At 37.3% G+C, this 18,985-nt stretch overlaps 1 protein-coding gene across 1 annotated transcript; it reads left to right on the top strand.

Annotated features, from left to right (window-relative positions):
• Positions 1-5,303: 5,303 nt before the first annotated feature.
• LOC122026725 lies at positions 5,304-6,673 on the top strand. Its single transcript, XM_042585449.1, has 2 exons — positions 5,304-6,267; positions 6,312-6,673. Exons 1-2 carry the CDS (start codon positions 5,304-5,306, stop codon positions 6,671-6,673), a joined length of 1,326 nt encoding a protein of 441 aa, XP_042441383.1.
• The last annotated feature ends 12,312 nt before the right edge of the window (positions 6,674-18,985 follow it).

Here is an 18,985-nt window from a genome sequence, read left to right as displayed (position 1 = left end):
ATATGATGCTTGATCAGAGGAGTACTGAACCCTAGAATTTCGGCCAAAAATATTCTTAAGAGGCTAGGGAGATTTATTGTTTTACCCAACTATTACAAGGTTCTCCCTATGAAATATTAAAGATCATGTATTAGTTTTTCTTCCTTAGAAGATATTTGAAACTAAAAGAAAACCCACTCATATGATTCGGTCAAGAAAGGGTTTAGGGTTAGGAAGACCTTTAAATTTAAATAACCATGCTCATGTGATAGAATACAAAGATCTTAAAGGATTTGTATGCTTGAATATTGCTAGAATTTTATGAACTCCTTCTTAGGGTTTTTCGGCCATGATGAGATGGATAGCTTAGAAAAGCTTAAACAAAATTTTAATATGCTCAAGACCTCTGTGCTGTTTAGATATGAAAGTTGTTCAATGCCCTCATGCTTAATTAGGGTGTAGAAAAATTAGTTGCATGACATATAACATGTATGACCACAAGGGGTCCAAGCTTATTCATGAACCAATTTGTATATATGTTTCTTAGTAACTTTTGCCATGAAACTTACTTAGGTTTTTCATGCTTTAGGCCACTTAAGAACCTAGCTAAAGAATGGTAGGTTTTGGCCATGAGAAAAAAATAAAAGAAAAAGAGAAAAAGAAACCTAGAAAGCCTAAGACACAATTCATATGTATACTCATTATGCTTGTCTTTACATATGCTATGAAACTCGTATGACTTCATATGTTTTTATGTTATTTGAAGCAAGTTTAAACACTGATGAGTTTCAGCCAAGTAGGGTTTAAATGACCTAGAGACCTTAGAATTTAAACCAAAGGTGTTAAAATGCTTCTTATGAAAATATGATAACCTATTGCTTGTGTCACATGCTTGTATAATTTTTCCATGACCTAAATGGACCATTGTAAGTCTCGGACATGAAGGTTTAGATGCCCTAGGGACCCTAGGACTTAAATTAAATATGCTCATGTCACTCTACATGAAATATGATAAGTAGAAAGCCAAGGTTCAATTGCTATATGTTGTTTTATGACCTAAAATGATGCTAGGGTATGTTTTCGGCCATAACCATTGTATGATACCTTGTATGAATTTATACATAAGGTTAGTCCAAGTTCACATGCTTGTATGCTTGTTTGTAGCCCTAATGAGAACTTGTTAAATTTCGGCCATGACATATGTTAAGGGCTTAAAGAACTTAGGAACTAATTCAAATGTGTCAAATGTGTTTACCTTGTTCCTTGGTAAAAATGTTATAAATATGATTTAAAGTTGTCCATGCTTTTATGTCATATGGAACCTTGTTTCACACCTTAAGGTTTCGGCCACATGAAATTAGGGACTTGAAGAACTTAGAAACTAAGTTAATCATGTTGATAATGCTTCCTATGAAAATGTTATGATGATAATTTAGGTGCCACATGCTTGGATGTTGTGTTTAACCTAAATTAAGCTCTAAAGGGGTTTCGTCCACAAGGGTTTAGGAAGCTTAGAACCAAGATGAATATGATACCATGTTTCCTATGATAGGATAATCACAAGATATACCCTTATGCTTAATATGTATGCTTGTGATTTATGACTTATGATATGATATGCATGCTTTTATGATATGATATGCTTTGTGCTAAAAATATGCATGCTTATGTTATGATATGTGGTTAAATTATGCATGCTTTAATGCTATGTTTAGTGCTTAAAATATGCATGCTTTCATGATATGCTATGTGGTTAAATCATGCATGCTTGATGATATGCTTTATGCTTAAGATATGCATGTATTTATGATCTATGCCTAAGTGATGTATATTGTTATGACATGATGTATGCCTAAGTGATGCATGCCTTTATGATGTGATGTATGCCTAAGTGATGCATACCTTTATGACATGATGTATGCCTAAGTGATGCATACCTTATGATATGATGTATGCCTAAGTGATGCATACTTTTATGACATGATGTATGCCTAAGTGATGCATACTTTTATAACATGATGTATGCCTAAGTGATGCATACCTTTATGATATGATGTGTGACTAAGTGATGCATGCTTTTATGATACATGATATGTATGACATGTACTTTACTTTATGTGTGAGTGACTTGTACCAAGGGTGGGCTCCATAAGCGCCCCGGGGACTAAGGACCTCGTTAGGGATGGGCTCCTAAGTGCCCCTAGGACTAAGGGCCTAGTATGTTTGCCTCGTAGGGTTCAAGACTTGCTACCTTGGACCTACAAGGTTGCGCGCAATATGTAAGTGGTACATAGCCGGGATCCCCCTTATGTTGAGATTACTTTCAAGTATATATATGTAAAAGAAAATGGTTTTAAAGATCATGAGACATACACATATTTTTCGGATACATGTTTTCCAAAATCATATTGCATACACCTTACGATTATGCTATGTTTCATGCTATGCTCTTGATTATGATATGCCATTATAAGGTATGATAATGTTATGTTCATGCTATACCTTATAGACATGTTTCGGCCATGGATATGTTGATGCTTGATATATAGATTTCGGCCATGGATATGATGATGCCTTGATGTACATGTTCGACCATAGTTATGATGCTTTGATATACATGTTTCGTCCATGCTTTGATATACCATGATACTTGGTTGTTATGCCATGTCTAGCTATGTTTTATGCAATGCACTAGGTATATGTTTCGGCCATGATGATGTTTGATATGCCATGACTAGTGGTGATTATATTATGATGCATGATATGCTTGAATAGAATGCTAGGTTATGCCATGATTAGTTGAGATTATGACTTGTTGATACATTCTTGATTATGTGCTGATTTTTGGTTTTAGTGAGTAGGAAAGGAACTTACTGAGCCATGAGTGCTCATAGCTTACTTTCCTTGTACCACAGATAAAGGAAAAAACTGGATGAGTTAAAGGAGCAGCAGGAGGGGCAACGAAGATGTGTGTGGCGGTGGCTAGGCAACTAATTAAGAACCTGCTTTAAAACCTTTAAGAACTATGCTTTGGTTTTGTGAAATGTAATACACTATTGGTGACTTGATGTTAAGTTTTCATTGATTTTGTTATCATGTTATGAAACCATGTTAGTGTAGTTCGGTTTGAAATAAGTTAAGAAAAATAATTTTTAAGTCTTCCGCTGTAATACGTACGTAGAGTATCGTAGCCCCATCCCTTAGGGTTAGCAGGGAGGGCGGGCGTTACATCATTAGACTTGAACCGCTTGATATTTATGTTATAGATTGGGTTGTCAAAGTCTAGAACATAGAGTCCATTCACAAGATGTGCACTACAATAGAATATTTCATTGAAATAAATGGAACAACATTTTCCCTTTATTACAAATGAGAATCCTTTCTTGTCCAAACAAGAAACAGAGATGATATTCTTAGTTAAGGTAGGCACATAATAGCACTTTTCAAGTTCTAGTACAAGTCCAGTGGGCAAAGATAAGGAATATGTTCCTACAGCTATAGCTGCAACTTTTGCGTCATTGCCTATTCGTAGGTCCACTTTGCCCTTTATCAATGTTCTACTATTTCTCAAGCCCTACACATTAGTACAAATGTGAGATGCACATCTGGTATCTAATACCCAAGAAGAAGAAATAGATAGATTAACTTCTATAACATGTATACGTGAGGCAGAAGTTTCACTTTTCTTCCTTTTCACTTCCTCTAGGTATAATTTGCAGTTCCTCTTCCAATGTCCAGTCTCACCACAGTAGAAGCAGGTTCCTTCCTTAGCCACCCCACCTTTGGGTTTCAATGCATGAGCTTTTCCCTTGCCTTTGGCTTGGGTCTTACCCTTACCATTGACCTTTCATTTGCCTTTGCCCTTTGGCACCATTAAAATGGTGCTAGGCTTTGCCTTCTTAAGGTTGAGTTCAACAGTTCTCAACATGCTCAACATCTCAGACAATGGTTTGTCAATTTCATTCATGTTATAGTTCATGACAAATTGACTATAGCTTTCGAGCAATGATTGCAGAATTAGGTCAGTGGCCAATTCTTGGCCTAGTGGAAATCCCAGTCTTTGTAGGTTCTCCACATACCCGATCATTTTGAGCACATAAGGCCCTACGGGACTTCCTTCTTGCATTCTGCATTGAAATAAAGCTTTAGAGATCTTAAATCTCTCATGCATTGCTTGTCCTTGATATAGTTATCTAAGGTGTTCAACCATATCATAAGCGCCTATGTTCTCTGATGCAGCAAAAGACTGGCTGTTTTATTTACCTCCAGGAAGTATTACTTGTTGGAATGACATGAGAAGGGTATTTTTGGATAAGTTTTTTCCTGCTTCTAGGACATCTTCAATTAGAAAAAGTATATGTGGAATCCAACAAAGTACTGGTGAAACGCTGCATGAGTACTGGGAGAGGTTTAAAAGGCTATGTGCAAGCTGCCCGCAACATCAAATAAGTGATCAGTTATTAATTCAGTATTTCTATGAAGGGTTACTACTTATCGATAGAAGCATGATAGACGCTGCAAGTGGAGGAGCTTTGGTGAATAAGACACCTAATGATGCTAGAGATTTAATAGAGACCATGGCAGCTAACTATCAACAATTTGGAACAAGACCTATGGTGGCAAGGAATAATAATGAAGTTCGGACTGTATATTCTGGACAGAGTAGAATTGAGAGCAGGTTGGAGGAAATGTTGAACAGAATTGAGTCGGCAACCAAGAAGATGACTTTGAATCAGCAGCCACAGCAACAATTGGCAGAATCTGTGCAAGCAATGCAAATTTGTGGATTTTGTGCTAGTAATTGGCATTCAACAAATGCTTGTCCCAGTTTGCAATCAGATGAATGTAATTTGACAGCTGAGCAGGTTGTTGCAGTAGCTAGTGTTTTCCCTAATCGACCACAGTACCAGCAAAGTAAGTATGATCCCATGTCATTTACGTATAATCCTGGTTGGAGGGACCATCCAAATTTGAGTTATGGAAATGCTTTAACAGCACAACAATTTTTACCACAGCAGATTCAAAGCAGAAATTTTCTTGTTAATCATAAACCACCAGGTTTTTATAATAGTGAAGTTCCAAATAAAGTACAACCATTCCAGCAACTTCCACAACCATTCCAGCAACAAGTTTCTCCGTATCCGCAGCAGTCAAGGCAGTCTTCTACCTTAACTCAAAATGATTTTTTAGTGCAAAATATGAAGGAGATTATGCAGCAAATGTTGCTTCATCAACAACAACTTTCATTGTAATGTTCTCAATCAATTCAACAGCAGCAAAGGACTGATGCTACCATACAGAATATTGAAAGACAATTAGGTCAAATGGTGTCTAACCAAGGAGAAGTGCATTCACAGACTTCAAGTCAATTACCTTCGCAAACTATACCAAATCCAAGAGGAAAAGTGAGTGTTATCACTCTACGGAATGGTAAAACTATTTTTGAACACAAACAAGAAAACTCATCTGATTGTATAAGTAATGTGGATCTGGATTCGCAAATTAAATTTGGATCTATTCCAGTAGTGCAAATTCCAGTGGCAGAACAGAAGCAGGCAGAGATTCATCTGCCATTTCCTCAGAGAATAGTGAAACCTAGTAGAGATAAGGCTATTGAAAAGCCTAATGAATTTCAAGAATTAATGGGAATTTTCAGTAGAGTGGAAGTGAATATTCCTCTGTTAAAGGTAATCAAACATATTCCTAAGTATGCAAAATTTTTGAAGGACTTATGTGTTCACAAGAAGAAGCTCAAGGGTAATGAGTTGGTGAATATAGGAGAGAGTGTTTCTGCACTATTTCAGTCTATGCCACAAAAATGCAAGGATCCAGGAGTTTTCACCATTCCATGTATGATAGGGGAGAGTAGTTTTGAAGATGCTATGCTAGATCTTGGAGCATCCATTAATGTTATGCCGAAATTAGTGTTCCAAGCTCTTGGAATTGGACCTCTTCAGTCAACAGGGGTTGTGATTCAATTGGCGAACAGAAGTTTTGCTCATCCAGTAGGAGTGATTGAAGATGTGCTGGTAAAGGTTAAGGAACTAATTTTCCCTAAAGATTTTTATGTTTTGGATATGGAGGGTGATACAAAGTCAAGTCATGTACCCATAATTCTTGGAAGGCCATTTCTGAAAACAGCGAAGACTAAGATTGATGTTCATGCTGGGACTTTATCAATGGAGTTTGGGGATACTGTTTTCCAGTATAACATTCTGGAGGGTATGAGATATCCAGTAGAGAATCATTCTTTGTTGAATGTTGAATTATTTGATGAGCTGGAGGACAGTTTGGATAGTTATTTTTTGGTTTCGCTACACTTTTTGATGAAGAGTTGGATGTAACTGAAGATGTCCATTTCGAGCAGGAAGGTTCTATTCCAGTAATCAAAGAGTATGAAGGAGTTTGCATGATGGAGTCAGAACCTGAAAAAGAGCTTCCATCTACTGTGCATCCACCGAAATTGGAGTTAAAGGTTCTTCCAAACCATTTAAAGTATGCTTACTTGAGGAAAGACAAGCAGCTACCAGTAATCATCTCCAAGGATCTTGAGCCCAGACAAGAAGAGATATTGTTAGATGTTTTAAGGCATAATCAAAAAGCAATTGGTTGGACTTTGGCAGATTTGACTGGAATTAGTTCTGTCATTTGCACACATATGATTTTATTGGAGGAAGATGCTAAACCTGTATGACAACCACAAAGAAGAGTAAACCCACTTATTCTTGATGTAGTTAAGAAAGAGGTTGTGAAGTTACTACAAGCTGGGATTATCTATCCTATTTCGGATAGTAAATGGGTAAGTTCAGTGCAGGTGGTGCCTAAGATGTCAGGAGTTACTGTTGTAGCAAATAAAGAAAATGAATTAATTCCCACAAGGGTACAGAATAGTTGGAGAATGTGCATTGATTATAGAAAGCTAAATCAATTGACAAGGAATGATAATTTCCCGTTGCCTTTTATTGATCAGATGTTGGAGAGGTTGGCAGGGAAGACACTATTATTTTTTAGATGGGTATTCAGGGTATTTCCATATTTGAATAGCACCTGAAGATCAGGACAAGACTACCTTTACATGTCCCTTTAGAAATTTTGCTTATAGGAGAATGCCATTTGGGCTATGTAATGCTCTAGGTACATTTCAGAGGTGCATGGTAAGTATTTTTGCTGATCTTTTAGAGCATTGTATGGAAGTATTCATGGATGATTTCACTGTTTATGGATGTTCTTTTGATGCGTGTTTAGACAGTCTATCTTGTGTTCTGCATAGATGTGTGGAAAAAAATTTGGTGTTAAACTTTGAAAAATGACACTTCATGGTCAGGCATGGCATAGTATCGGGTCATGTTGTTTCTGAAAAGGGTATTGAAGTGGATCCAGCTAAGATTAATGCTATAATTTCTTTATCTTTTCCCACAAGTGTGCGGGAAGTTTGATCTTTCCTAGGATATGCAGGTTTTTATAGAAGATTCATTAGAGACTTTAGTGCTATTGCTTTACCTTTATCTCGACTGCTGCAAAAAGATGTGGAGTTTGTTTTTGATGCAAAATGCAAGGAAGCTTTTAATAAACTCAGGGAAGCTCTTATTTCATCTCCTATTATGTGTTCTCCTGATTGGTTATTACCTTTTGAACTTATGTGTGATGCTTCTAATTTTGCAGTTGGAGTGGTTTTGGCTCAAAGGGTTGAGGGGGCACCACATGTTATTAGTTATGCATCAAAGACATTGGATACTGCTCAGAGCAACTACACAACGACTGAAAAAGAGCTTCTAGCAATTGTTTTTGCTTTGAATAAGTTTCGGTCTTATCTTTGTTCTCACATTATTGTTTTTTCGGATCATGCAACTCTTAAGTTTCTTCTTAAGAAGGCAGATGCAAAGCCTCGATTGATTAGATGGATGCTCTTACTTCAAGAATTTGATATTGAGATCCGAGATAGAAGTGGGAAGGAAAACTTGGTGGCTGATCACTTAAGTAGAATCGAAAATGAAGGAGATATTACACCGATTGTTGATTCATTCCCCGATGAGCAATTTTTTCAGTTGCAAGGTAGATTGCCATGGTATGCTGATCTTGTTAATTACTAGGTTGCTAATGTTTTCCTTCACATTTTTCAAAAGCTCAATGTGATAAACTTAAGAGTGATGCAAAGTATTATGTGTGGGACGATCCTTACCTTTGGAAATTTGGTAGTGATCAAGTAATTAGGAGATGTGTATCTGATGATGAATTTCATTCTATACTTTCTTTTTGTCATTCCCTTGCATGTGGGGGGCATTTTGGTCCTCAACGTACGACTAGAAAAGTTTTGGATTCAGGACTGTATTGGCCTACTTTATTTAGGGATGCTTTTGAATTTCATAGAACTTGTGAGCGATGTCAAAAGATGGGGAGCCTAGGGCAAAAGCATGAGATGGTCCAACAACCAATGTTATTTTGTGAGATTTTTGATGTATGGGGAATTGATTTTATGGGACCTTTTCCCATTTCATTTGGTTTTGCTTATATCTTATTAGCTGTTGATTATGTATCAAAGTGGGTGGAGGCTGTTCCCACCAGGACTAATGATTCTTCTGTTGTTGTGAGCTTTGTTAGGTCTCATTTATTTTGCAGGTTTGGATTGCCTAGGGCTATTGTCAGTGACCAAGGATCTCATTTTTGTAACAGGCATATGAAGGCACTCATTAGTAGGTATGGTGTGATTCATAGGATATCTACTCCTTATCATCCGCAAACGAATGGTCAAGCTGAAGTCTCTAATAGGGAGATTAAGCAAATTCTTAGAAAAATATTAATCCGGATAGGAAGGATTGGAGCAAGAGACTTGACGATGCACTGTGGGCTTACCGGATTGCATATAAAACTCCTATAGGGATGTCTCCGAATCGTATTGTTTTTGTTAAGGCTTGTCATTTGCCTGTGGAAGTTGAACATAAAGCATATTGGGAAGTGAAGTCATGTAATGTGAATTTGGGAGAGGCCGGTGCTGAAAGAAAATTGCAATTACAAGAGCTTGAAGAGCTTAGATTGGAGGCGTATGAGAGTTATCGAATTTATTAGGAGAAAACTAAGGCTTTTCATGATAAGCAGATTTTGAGGAAAGAATTCCATGTAGGATATAAGGTTTTATTGTTTAATTCTAGACTTTGTTTGATGGGAGGTAAATTGAAATCTAGATGGGAAGGACCTTTTTGTGTCACTAATGTTTTTCCTTATGGTGTTGTTGAGATTCAGGAATTTCCTACAGGGAGAATTTTCAAGGTTAATGGGCATCATCTCAAGGTGTTTCATGAAGGTGTTGTGGTAGGATGGATAGAGAAATTGAGCTTGGAAGAGGCAATCTACTCAACTTAAAAAAAAAGGGGAGTGTGTTCTATGTTCTTTTATTAGCATATTATGTTCTTTCTTGTTTGAATTCTATTAATCTTTTCTTTTGTTATTGCTCTGTGGTTTTGGTAGTTAGGTTGTTTTCTATGGGTTCAATAATGATTATTTCTAATCTCCAATCTATTAATTTCTTTGAGTAGTACTGATGATGTGTTCGGATTTGTAAAGGATTTTGTTTGTGGTTCATCGATATTCAACTTTTGGCATGACTTGTTAGATAACTTCATTGTTCAATTAGTAAGGTGGTGGACTTTATCTTAAATAGTTAAGTTCATTTAATACCTAGTGAGGCCATAGCAGAACTTTTGTCTATTTTCATCTGTGTGATATGTACTTTACACATGGAACTCCAGAATTTGCCTTGTTTCTATTCAAAATTATAGTAGTCATACATTAAGCATGGGGATGATGAAGGTTTTCTTTGGTTTCCTTTCCACAAATCTTCTTGGCTTGTTTTTCTATCTTGTTATTTTTATGTTGATTCCTTGACTTTCTTTTTATAAATTCCTTTTGGTATGCTGGAAATGTCTTAATGAGTTCCTTTGTTCGAGACGAACAAAAGTTTAAGTGTGGGGGGAAAGGCGAGTGATTTGGTGATTTGTTTGCATTGGAGTTAATTTTGTAGGAAGTTGGAGTGTTCCTTTCTGAATTTTAGAGGTAAGAGCTGAAAGTTAATTTTCAACTTTTGGGACATCATTGTAAGCGGCAGATCTATGATGAATGATGGTACTGAGTTTAATTTCTTTGTGGAGATCTTTGTGCCGTATTTCCAGATTAGTGACAGAATATGCATGTTATAAGATGGATTTAGATGAGTACTGAAGACTAAAAGAATGTGAGGGTTATGGAAGAAGAGAACGTTCTTAGAGTATTGTCTCATTACAACTCTTTGAGCTGTTTCTTTTCAACACGATTCTGAGTTAAAAGATGCAGAGTTGTTGACTGATGCTGAATTTATTGCAAGGTAGATGTTAAGGCAAGATATTCAAGTCATGTATTATATAAGTGTTTCTTTACTAATAAGGTACCATTGAAAACTTTAAGGAGCTTGATTCTTAGGGATATGAATTCTAGAATTAGGGGACAAATGGTAGTCATTGAAGGAATGAAGTGTCGTTTTAAGTTTTGACGAAGGGGTACTAATTCTATTCTTGTTTCTTTAAAAAAAAACTATGCATTCTTCAATAGTCCACTTGGTCAAGTTTTTGTTGCAGTAAGATGATAGGGCAGCTAAGATGGTTCAATGGTTGGTGAGTCTTGCTTGATAATTTCTGGAATTATAGTTTTATGCATGATGAAAAAAAAGGGAAGTAAAAGTACAATAGGGGAATTTGAGTAGTTGTGAAATACCAGGGGTTGTAGATTTGGGAGAAAGAAGTTACAGGTGGAGTTTTATTCATTCAGCAATTTAATTTTGATTAAGTCTTATTGGCATGTTGGTGTTGCTCAGTGAACTAAATTTCAGAACTGAGGTGGATAGAATACTGGAAGGATATGGACAAAGTAGTTGTATTTGAGAAGTTCTCGAATGAGCAAGATAATTGGACCAGGGAGTATGACTGGTGTAGGAATGACAATTTTGATTAATAAAATGGTGAAAGAACAAGTATGGAATTTATTAAGTACAATTTCCAGCATAGCTATTCTTAATTTTTTTTCCTTATTGTTCCAGAAATGTTTGTTCCAAATTCAATTGGCCTTTGTCTCAAATTGTGTTCTTCTTAAAAGAGCCTTTTGACTTGTGTCGTGTTATGACAGAATAGTGGAGAGTTAGAAAGGAGGCAAACATATGGTAGTGAAGTGTTAAAGTGGCATAGAGAGGAACTCCATTTCAGTGTTAGATTAGGCGAGTGAGAGGGATAAATTCCCATCTGGAAAGGGTGAGTTGATCTTGACTATTTGAGTAATTAAAACTACCTTGCTAGTTGAATTGTGAAGGGTATTGAACTTGAATGTTCTTGTTTGATTTGATGGACATAGATAACTTTCTTTACACTTCTCAATATACTGTTAGTAGTATTCGAAGGAAAAAAAATAGAACATCTTTTTGAGTCATTTAATTGCCGGGACGGACAAAGATAAGTGTGGGGGATTTTTGATACTTGTCATTTCACTTCAATATTTTAGTTTTATTTTCCAGATTTTCAGTTGCTTATCGAACTTTAATCGTGCTTTTATCCATGATAAATGATTTTAATCGCTCACTGGACTTTGACGATTAATTAGCAAATATAGAGTATTTGTTAACCAATTGTTGATGTATTTTTGAAGGTTAAGATTTGCATTAGTGTTTGGATTTAATATGAGCCATGGATGAAGTGTTGATTAAGATTTGCAGCTTGTGGCAAACCTTGACCATTGAATATCGATCGGAGGGATCTGAACCGTACAGCTGATATCTGAGATTTGAGGAGGGAATTAAAAGGAGGATGAAAAGAGAGTTCGTGGCGGAGGGATCTGAACCGTACAGCTGATATCTAAGATTTGAGGAGGGAATGAAAAAGACGAGGAGCAAGGAAAGGGAAGGATGATAACTAGTAGATCTGAAGCTTGTTGTCAACTTCGGTGATTTCTCTCTTCGAACACTGAATCCGGGAATTGGTTTTAGTTGATTCTTTCTTTATCATTCATCATTTCGTGGCATTAATCGGCAAGTAGATCAGATCCTAGATCTGGATTTAGTTTTTTTTCTTGTTTGGATTTTAGTGACATTCTGTCAACTCTGGTGAGTGCTTGGGGGTTTCCAACTTACTAGGGTTCTTCTCTTTTCTTCCTCTATCAAGCTATTGTTGTTTCTTTAATTGAAGTTTTCTTTTCTCTGCTAACATTCTTAGAGACTTTGCATGTTCGTTAATGTGATGAATGTGTTTTTGTTCCTGATTGTGAAGAGTATTACATTTGATTGTAGATTTAAGATTCCAAGTCTTGATTCATTTCAGTTGAGATACGTTAATACTTTTTAAAGTTTCTATTAGATAAATTCTTAGCCCTCTGATTCGTAATCTGTAGATCCATCTTTCTACCTCATAGTTAAATTCAATTAGTGATAATTCTAGTCATAAGGGAAGTTCCCAGCAATTGATTTCATTGGACTGCAATTATAAAGTAGAACAAATTCCTACCGATTAGTGCAACAATTCAAATCCATGAATTTAATGGCATCATGAAGTCCTTGAGAATCGATTCTAGGGTCTACTCTACCAACTTAGTTTAAGAGAGATTCTGAGGTATTATTTGGAAACTAAAACATTTACGACATTAGTTTTGGTTATCACACTCATATAACGATCTATGAAACATTCTCATAGCGGGGCATTCAGTATATATATTCTCTAATATATACTCATGTGTCAACCTGATATCTCATATTCATGACTTATGAGATTAAGTCATCTTTTGACCTACATGCTAGTCTTAACGTATTAATATTATCCTTGTATATTAATACTTGACTATGAATAATTAAGTGTAGTGTTCTATATATATCTACAATATCTCACTATCAATTCAACCAATTGATATGTTGTAGATTAGAACCTCTTACTCTAAGATATTATTATACTTATTATTTGGCACTGAATTGAAGTAAATTTAATAACCAACTTTGCCTTTATTAATAATGAAATATGATACAAAAGGAGTCCTTTACAATCATCTCATAATTGGTACTAGAGCTAATACTAACAAAGCATCCGACAATCGAACCTGTGTTTTGATTATGTCAAAGGGTTCAAAGTTAAGTTGTCTTGTTATCTGATGTGTTCGAATGAGATTACAGGAAAGTTCTAAGTGTACTTAGGTAAAATTCCTAGCTGTAGTTAAGCTGGTGGAAAACCCTAGGGAGTGGTAAACCTAGGTCCTAGGGGGAGGTAACCCTAGGTGATGGGAAACCCTAAGGGGCGATAACCTTAGGTACTCGGGAGTGGTAACCCTAGGTGGTGAAAAAACCTAAGGAGCAGTAACCTTAGGTCCTACGGGGTAGTAACGCTAGGTGGTGGAAAACCCTAAGGGGCGGTAACCTTAGGTCCTAGGGGGTGGTAACCATAGGTGGCGGAAAACCCTAGGGAGTAATAATTCTAGGTCCTAGGGGGTGGTAACCCCAGGAAGAAAGTCTAGTTGGTCTGGAGAACCGGTCTGGCAATAAGTATACTCTCCTTAGTGGAGTAGGTTAGGACGCATTCCCCGGTGAGGGAATAGTAGGCGTCGGTTTGACCTAGGATTTTCGGATGTGAATTTGAAGTCAGAATCGGGCAGTCTGAATACTGTCAAATACTTTACTTATCATATCTAGGTTGGTGCTAACTCTATTTTGCAGGATGTATATTATGTTGGACTAACATGTTAGTTAGAACCCTACAGCCAATCATTTGATGATTGTATTATGGACTTGTTGTATCATATTCTTATATAAATAAAGGTATTTGTTTTTGGTTATTATACTTACTTGTATTGGTGCCAAATAAACTAAGTATAATAGCATCTTTGAGTAGAAGGTTCTTACCTAAATCAATCGATTGGTTGAATCGATAGTGAGATGATATAGGGAACACTACTCTTAATCATTCATAATTGAGTATTAACATTCAGGGACAATGTTAATGCAATAAGACTAGCATGTAGGTCAACTCGATGACTTGATCTCACAAGTCATGGATATAGAGATATCAAGTTGACACATGGGTATGCATTGGAGAATGTATACTGAATGACCCGCCATGAGAAAGTATCATGGATCATTATATGAGTGTCATATACTTTCTCATGTGGCTATTAGTATGACTACTAGTCCTTAGACCTGAAGTCACCATGGATCCCTACATAAGGAGTTATGTACTTTGGTTTCGTCAAACGTCACCCGTAACTGGGTGGACTATAAAGGCGATTACTGGGTATGTAACAAATTATGCGGAGGGATGTGAATGATGTAGATGGGATCTATCCCTCCTATATGACGGGAGTGACATTGGTATTCTTGATAGAGTGAGACCACGAAGTGCATGGCCATGCCCAAATGAGTCAATATGAGATATTAAGCTCATTTGATCGAGTGAGTCTACTTGGAGTTCAAGATTTAGATTGATTAGAGGATGACACAGTCTATGCCTCATATTGATCAATCTAGATGTCTAGGATAGAAGGACACTTGTCATATATTGTGAGGAGTCACAATTAGTAATCACAAGTTGATGTTGGATCTCAACATTCTTGTAACTTGGGTAGTAATTATGATGTGTTGCTAGATACCGCTCATTACTTATGCTCCTAAATGGGTTTAGGGGCATTACCAACGTTACAAGAACCTACAGGGTCACACACTAAGGACAATTAGATGGAGATTAGGTTCATATGATGTACCAAGAGGATTAGATTCATGTGATGATTCAAATTGGATTAAGAGTAATCCTAATTGGGCTAATTGAGTTGGACTCAAGTTGATTCATGTGTTCAATGAGTCTAATTTAGATTATGACTCATTGAATCAATTTAATTAAATGAATTAGATTCATTATATTAAATTGGCTTGAATTAAATGGTTGGATTAGATCAACCATAAGAGAGATTAAGTCAAGTTTGACTTGACTTGAGAGGAAGAGGAAGAGTCAAGTTTGACTTGGCTTTATGCCACATCATTTGTGACTTGGCATTAAGTGCTCAATAATGGTGTTACACATCATCATGTTTAGCACATGTATGTGCCACCTCATGGAGGTTACAAATCTCTTTAATGGCCACATTAAATGAGAATGGGGGTTTTAATTCCCATTGTGGTCGGCCACTTTTGTGAAGGAATGGAATTCATTTTTCATTCAAGGCTCATTCGCATCATCTTCTTCCTCAAGCTCTCTCCTCTTGCTCTCCCTCTCCTCTCTTGGTCGAACCTTACCAAGGTGCTAGGACACCTTTGTGTTAGGTTTCTCCACCTAGTTTGTTCGTGTGGATACTTCTAGAGGGTTGTACACTTGACAACCTCGAGATCCGGCATAACTTGGAAGAGCGGGATACGCGAAGGGCTTCACATCAAGGGTAATTCCTTCTCCTAGTTTAGAACTAACATAAAACTCATACTCGTAATGTTTTCGAAAGTTTTACTTCGCACGGATCCAGTGGCATGGGGGTTTCGGGGTTTCCGCGACGCGAAAAAGCGGTTTTCACGGCCCGAAAAACCCAACAGTGGTATCAGAGCCACGTGCGTAGCATGTACGAGCTTAGTTTGCATTTTTATGAAAAATGTAGATTCTGTAACTTTCTGTAAATTTAGGTTTTTTATGGTTTTTATGAGTATTTTTCTCGTAGAAGCGAAGCACGAGTGTTTCGACAATTGTAGGCTTCGACTACCGAGAAGATTTTTCCGAAACGACAAGGTTTCGCCCCAAATCTTTTTGGGATAGTGGGCTAAGGTGCTGTAGGATTGCTAAGTAACACTCGCGATGGTTAGATCGCGGGTAGGGGCGCTGCCCCTGGCCCCGCAAGGGGATTCGTTCCGCGATTGCGCCCGAAAATCGCTAAATGGGACCGCCGGGAATTTTTTCTCATAAAAATTGTAAAAAATAGTATTAAAATTACAGAAAATTATGGAAATTACATAATTTAGAATTATGTATAATTTTTGATGGTCATGGCCCAAAAAGACCCAATCTGATTGGAAATGTGTTGTAATTCATAATACGGCATGCGTGCCGTCATGTGATGTGTGTGCTGTATACTTGATACGCGACCTGTGCGTCGTGCCTTTCTCCATTTATTCTTGTTGTAAATTAGTTTAGACTCGAATGTAACTCGAGTTTCAAAATTGTAATGTACAAAATTGGAGCCGTGGAAGGTCCACTCGAGATGGAGTTACGAGGAGGACGCGAGCAACACAAGGTGGTCAAAGGGAGGAGCTTGAGAAGCTGTTGACCCTAGGTTGACCATCCGATCTTCTCATTGGCTTGAGAAGATGGTAGTAGGGCCATGACTAATCACAAATAGTATAATTAATTGCTTGTGTGTGTATATTTGATGCATGCTAGTAAAGTAGTTAATTAGTGCCTTAACGATTTGATTCGATCAATCGCGTATATGATACATCTCGACGATTAGATTAGATCTAAGTCGCGCACATGATGCACCTCCTCCATGATTAGATTAGATCTAAATCGAGTATATGATACACATCGACGATTAGATTAGATCTAAATCGCGTCAACTGAAATGCCTACCATGACGTGATACCTATCACTACCTCGATCACATGTGTTGTTGAATCTACCAAAGCAGAGCAACACATATTATCTTGGTAGGGTACGGAGGGACAATCTTGGTCTCGCCTATCAACGCATGGGTGAGTAAAACTCAATTAGATTGAGTACAACTAGTTAAATCAAGTTTAACTGTAGGCATTTATCCAATAGTTGGAAGATAGGATAAAATCATGTTTATATTAACTCTTGGGCGTATTAGCCAAAGCTAACTCGAGTTTTAATATAAATGCGGATCTTGATCCTATAAACAAGAGTTGCATAGTGATGTAATTGGTAAATTAGTTACCTACCGATCATACTAAGTCTTGGGTGATTTAGCCATAGCTAACTCAAGGCATAGTATGATGTGGATCTTGTCCCACAAAATTATAGCTAATTGGTTAAAATCTTATAAATATGGTTTGACCACACCTATGACTTGATTCTACAAAAATTCTATAATTTAGTGGGAGCATCATTTAGTTAAAGGCCTAATTAAATGATAAAAAGAATATGATATTTACTTTCTGCTTTTAAATTCTGTTGTAGATTGTCGTGACGTAAAATACGAACTCTTTCTCTCTGCGTTCTGTCCTTAAGAAGGGCAAGCTCAATGGAGCTAATTTCCTGGACTGGTACAGGAATCTGAGAATTGTTTTCACACAGGAACGAAAACTGTACGTCCTGGAGAAGCCCATTCCTGAGGCACCTCCTGCCATTGCCACGCGAGCTGACCGACATGCTTACAAGAACCATCAAGATGACGCATTAGATGTGTCATGTCTTATGCTCGCGACCATGAACTCTGAGCTTCAGAAGCAACATGAGTTAATGGGCGCTTATGATATGGTTGAACATCTTCGTCAACTGTATCAAGGACAAGCAGGGCACTGGAAGAGGAACTGCATAGGATACCTGGAAGATCTTAAGAAGAAGAGAAATAAGATTTCTACTTCAGGTATAAATGTTATAGAAGTCAACCTCTCTATTTCTTCATCATGGGTATTAGATACCGGATGTGCTTCTCACATTTGTACTAATGTACAAGTGCTGAGAAATAGCAGAGCATTGACGAAGGGCGAGATAGACCTACGAGTAGGCAATGGAGCACGGGTTGCTGTTGTTGCTGTAGGAACTTACTATCTATCTCTACCCTCTGGGCTTGTACTAGAATTAGATGAATGTTGTTATGTGCCTACCTTAACTAAGAACATTATATCAGTTTCTTGTTTGGACAAGAAAGGGTTCTCTTTTATAATAAAGGACAAATGTTGTTCTGTTTATTTAAAAGATATGTTCTATTGTAGTGCACCTCTGATGAACGGACTCTACATTCTAGACCTTGAAAGCTCTATCTATAACATAAGTACCAAGAGGTTCAAGTCAAATGACTTGAATCAAACCTATCTCTGGCACTGTCGCTTAGGTTATATAAATGACAAGCGCTTATCCCAGCTCCATAAGGATGGTTTGCTGGACTCATTTGATTTTGAATCTTATGAGACGTGCGAGTCATGCCTACTAGGAAAGATGACCAAGACTCCCTTTAGTGGGCACAGCGAAAGAGCGACTGATTTGTTAGGACTTATACATAGTGATGTATGTGGCCCTTTCAATGTCGCTGCCAGAGGCGGTTATAGGTACTTCATCACATTTACTGATGACTTCAGTAGATATGGTTATGTGTACTTGATGACACATAAGTCAAAATCTTTTGAAAAGTTTAAAGAATTCAAGAATGAAGTACAGAATCAGCTTGGCAAGAGTATTAAGATACTTCGATCAGATCGAGGTGGAGAATACCTTAGTCATGAGTTTTGTGACTATCTAGCTGAGTGTGGGATTCTATCCCAACTCACTCCTCCTGCAACACCACAGTGGAATGGTGTATCCGAAAGGAGGAATCGTACTCTATTATATATGGTATGATCTATGATGAGTCACACAGATCTTCCTGCATTTCTTTGGGGCTATGCTCTAGACATGACAACTTTTATACTCAACCGAGTTCCATCCAAGGCCGTGGGAAAGACAGCATATAGGATATGGACTGGGAGAGATGCCCAGGTGTCTTTCATGAGGATTTGGGGTTGTGAGGCTTACATTCGACGTCAAGTCTCAGACAAATTAGGACCCAAATCCGACAAGTGCTACTTTATTCAATATCCCAAGGAAACTAAGGGATATTACTTCTACATTCCCAGTCAGCACAAGGTAGTTGTGGCAAAGACTGGGGTCTTTCTAGAAAGGGATTTTGTTTCTAGAAAGACTAGTGGGAGTACGTTCGATCTTGAAGAAGTTCAAGATGCGGACCATAGCACTGAATCCTCGATGGAAGTTGAACTGGAACCACAAAATGTTGTGGATGATGTTGTTCCACAAGGAGTTGAGGAACA

This window comes from Zingiber officinale, chromosome 10A, assembly GCF_018446385.1.
Source record: "Zingiber officinale cultivar Zhangliang chromosome 10A, Zo_v1.1, whole genome shotgun sequence".
NCBI classification, from domain to species: domain Eukaryota; kingdom Viridiplantae; phylum Streptophyta; class Magnoliopsida; order Zingiberales; family Zingiberaceae; genus Zingiber; species Zingiber officinale.
The sequence above is the reverse complement of the archived record's forward strand: the minus strand, read 5'-3'. Positions and strand labels throughout refer to the sequence as shown.

What these genes read in the sequence shown, in the direction of transcription:
- LOC122026725 (XM_042585449.1), top strand. Translation starts at nt 5,304, where the DNA reads ATGGTGTCTAACCAAGGAGAAGTGCATTCACAGACTTCAAGTCAATTA. An exon ending in ATTTGATGAGCTGGAGGACA is followed by an intron (nt 6,268 to 6,311) that starts GTTTGGATAGTT and finishes TTTTTGATGAAG; the next exon opens with AGTTGGATGTAACTGAAGAT.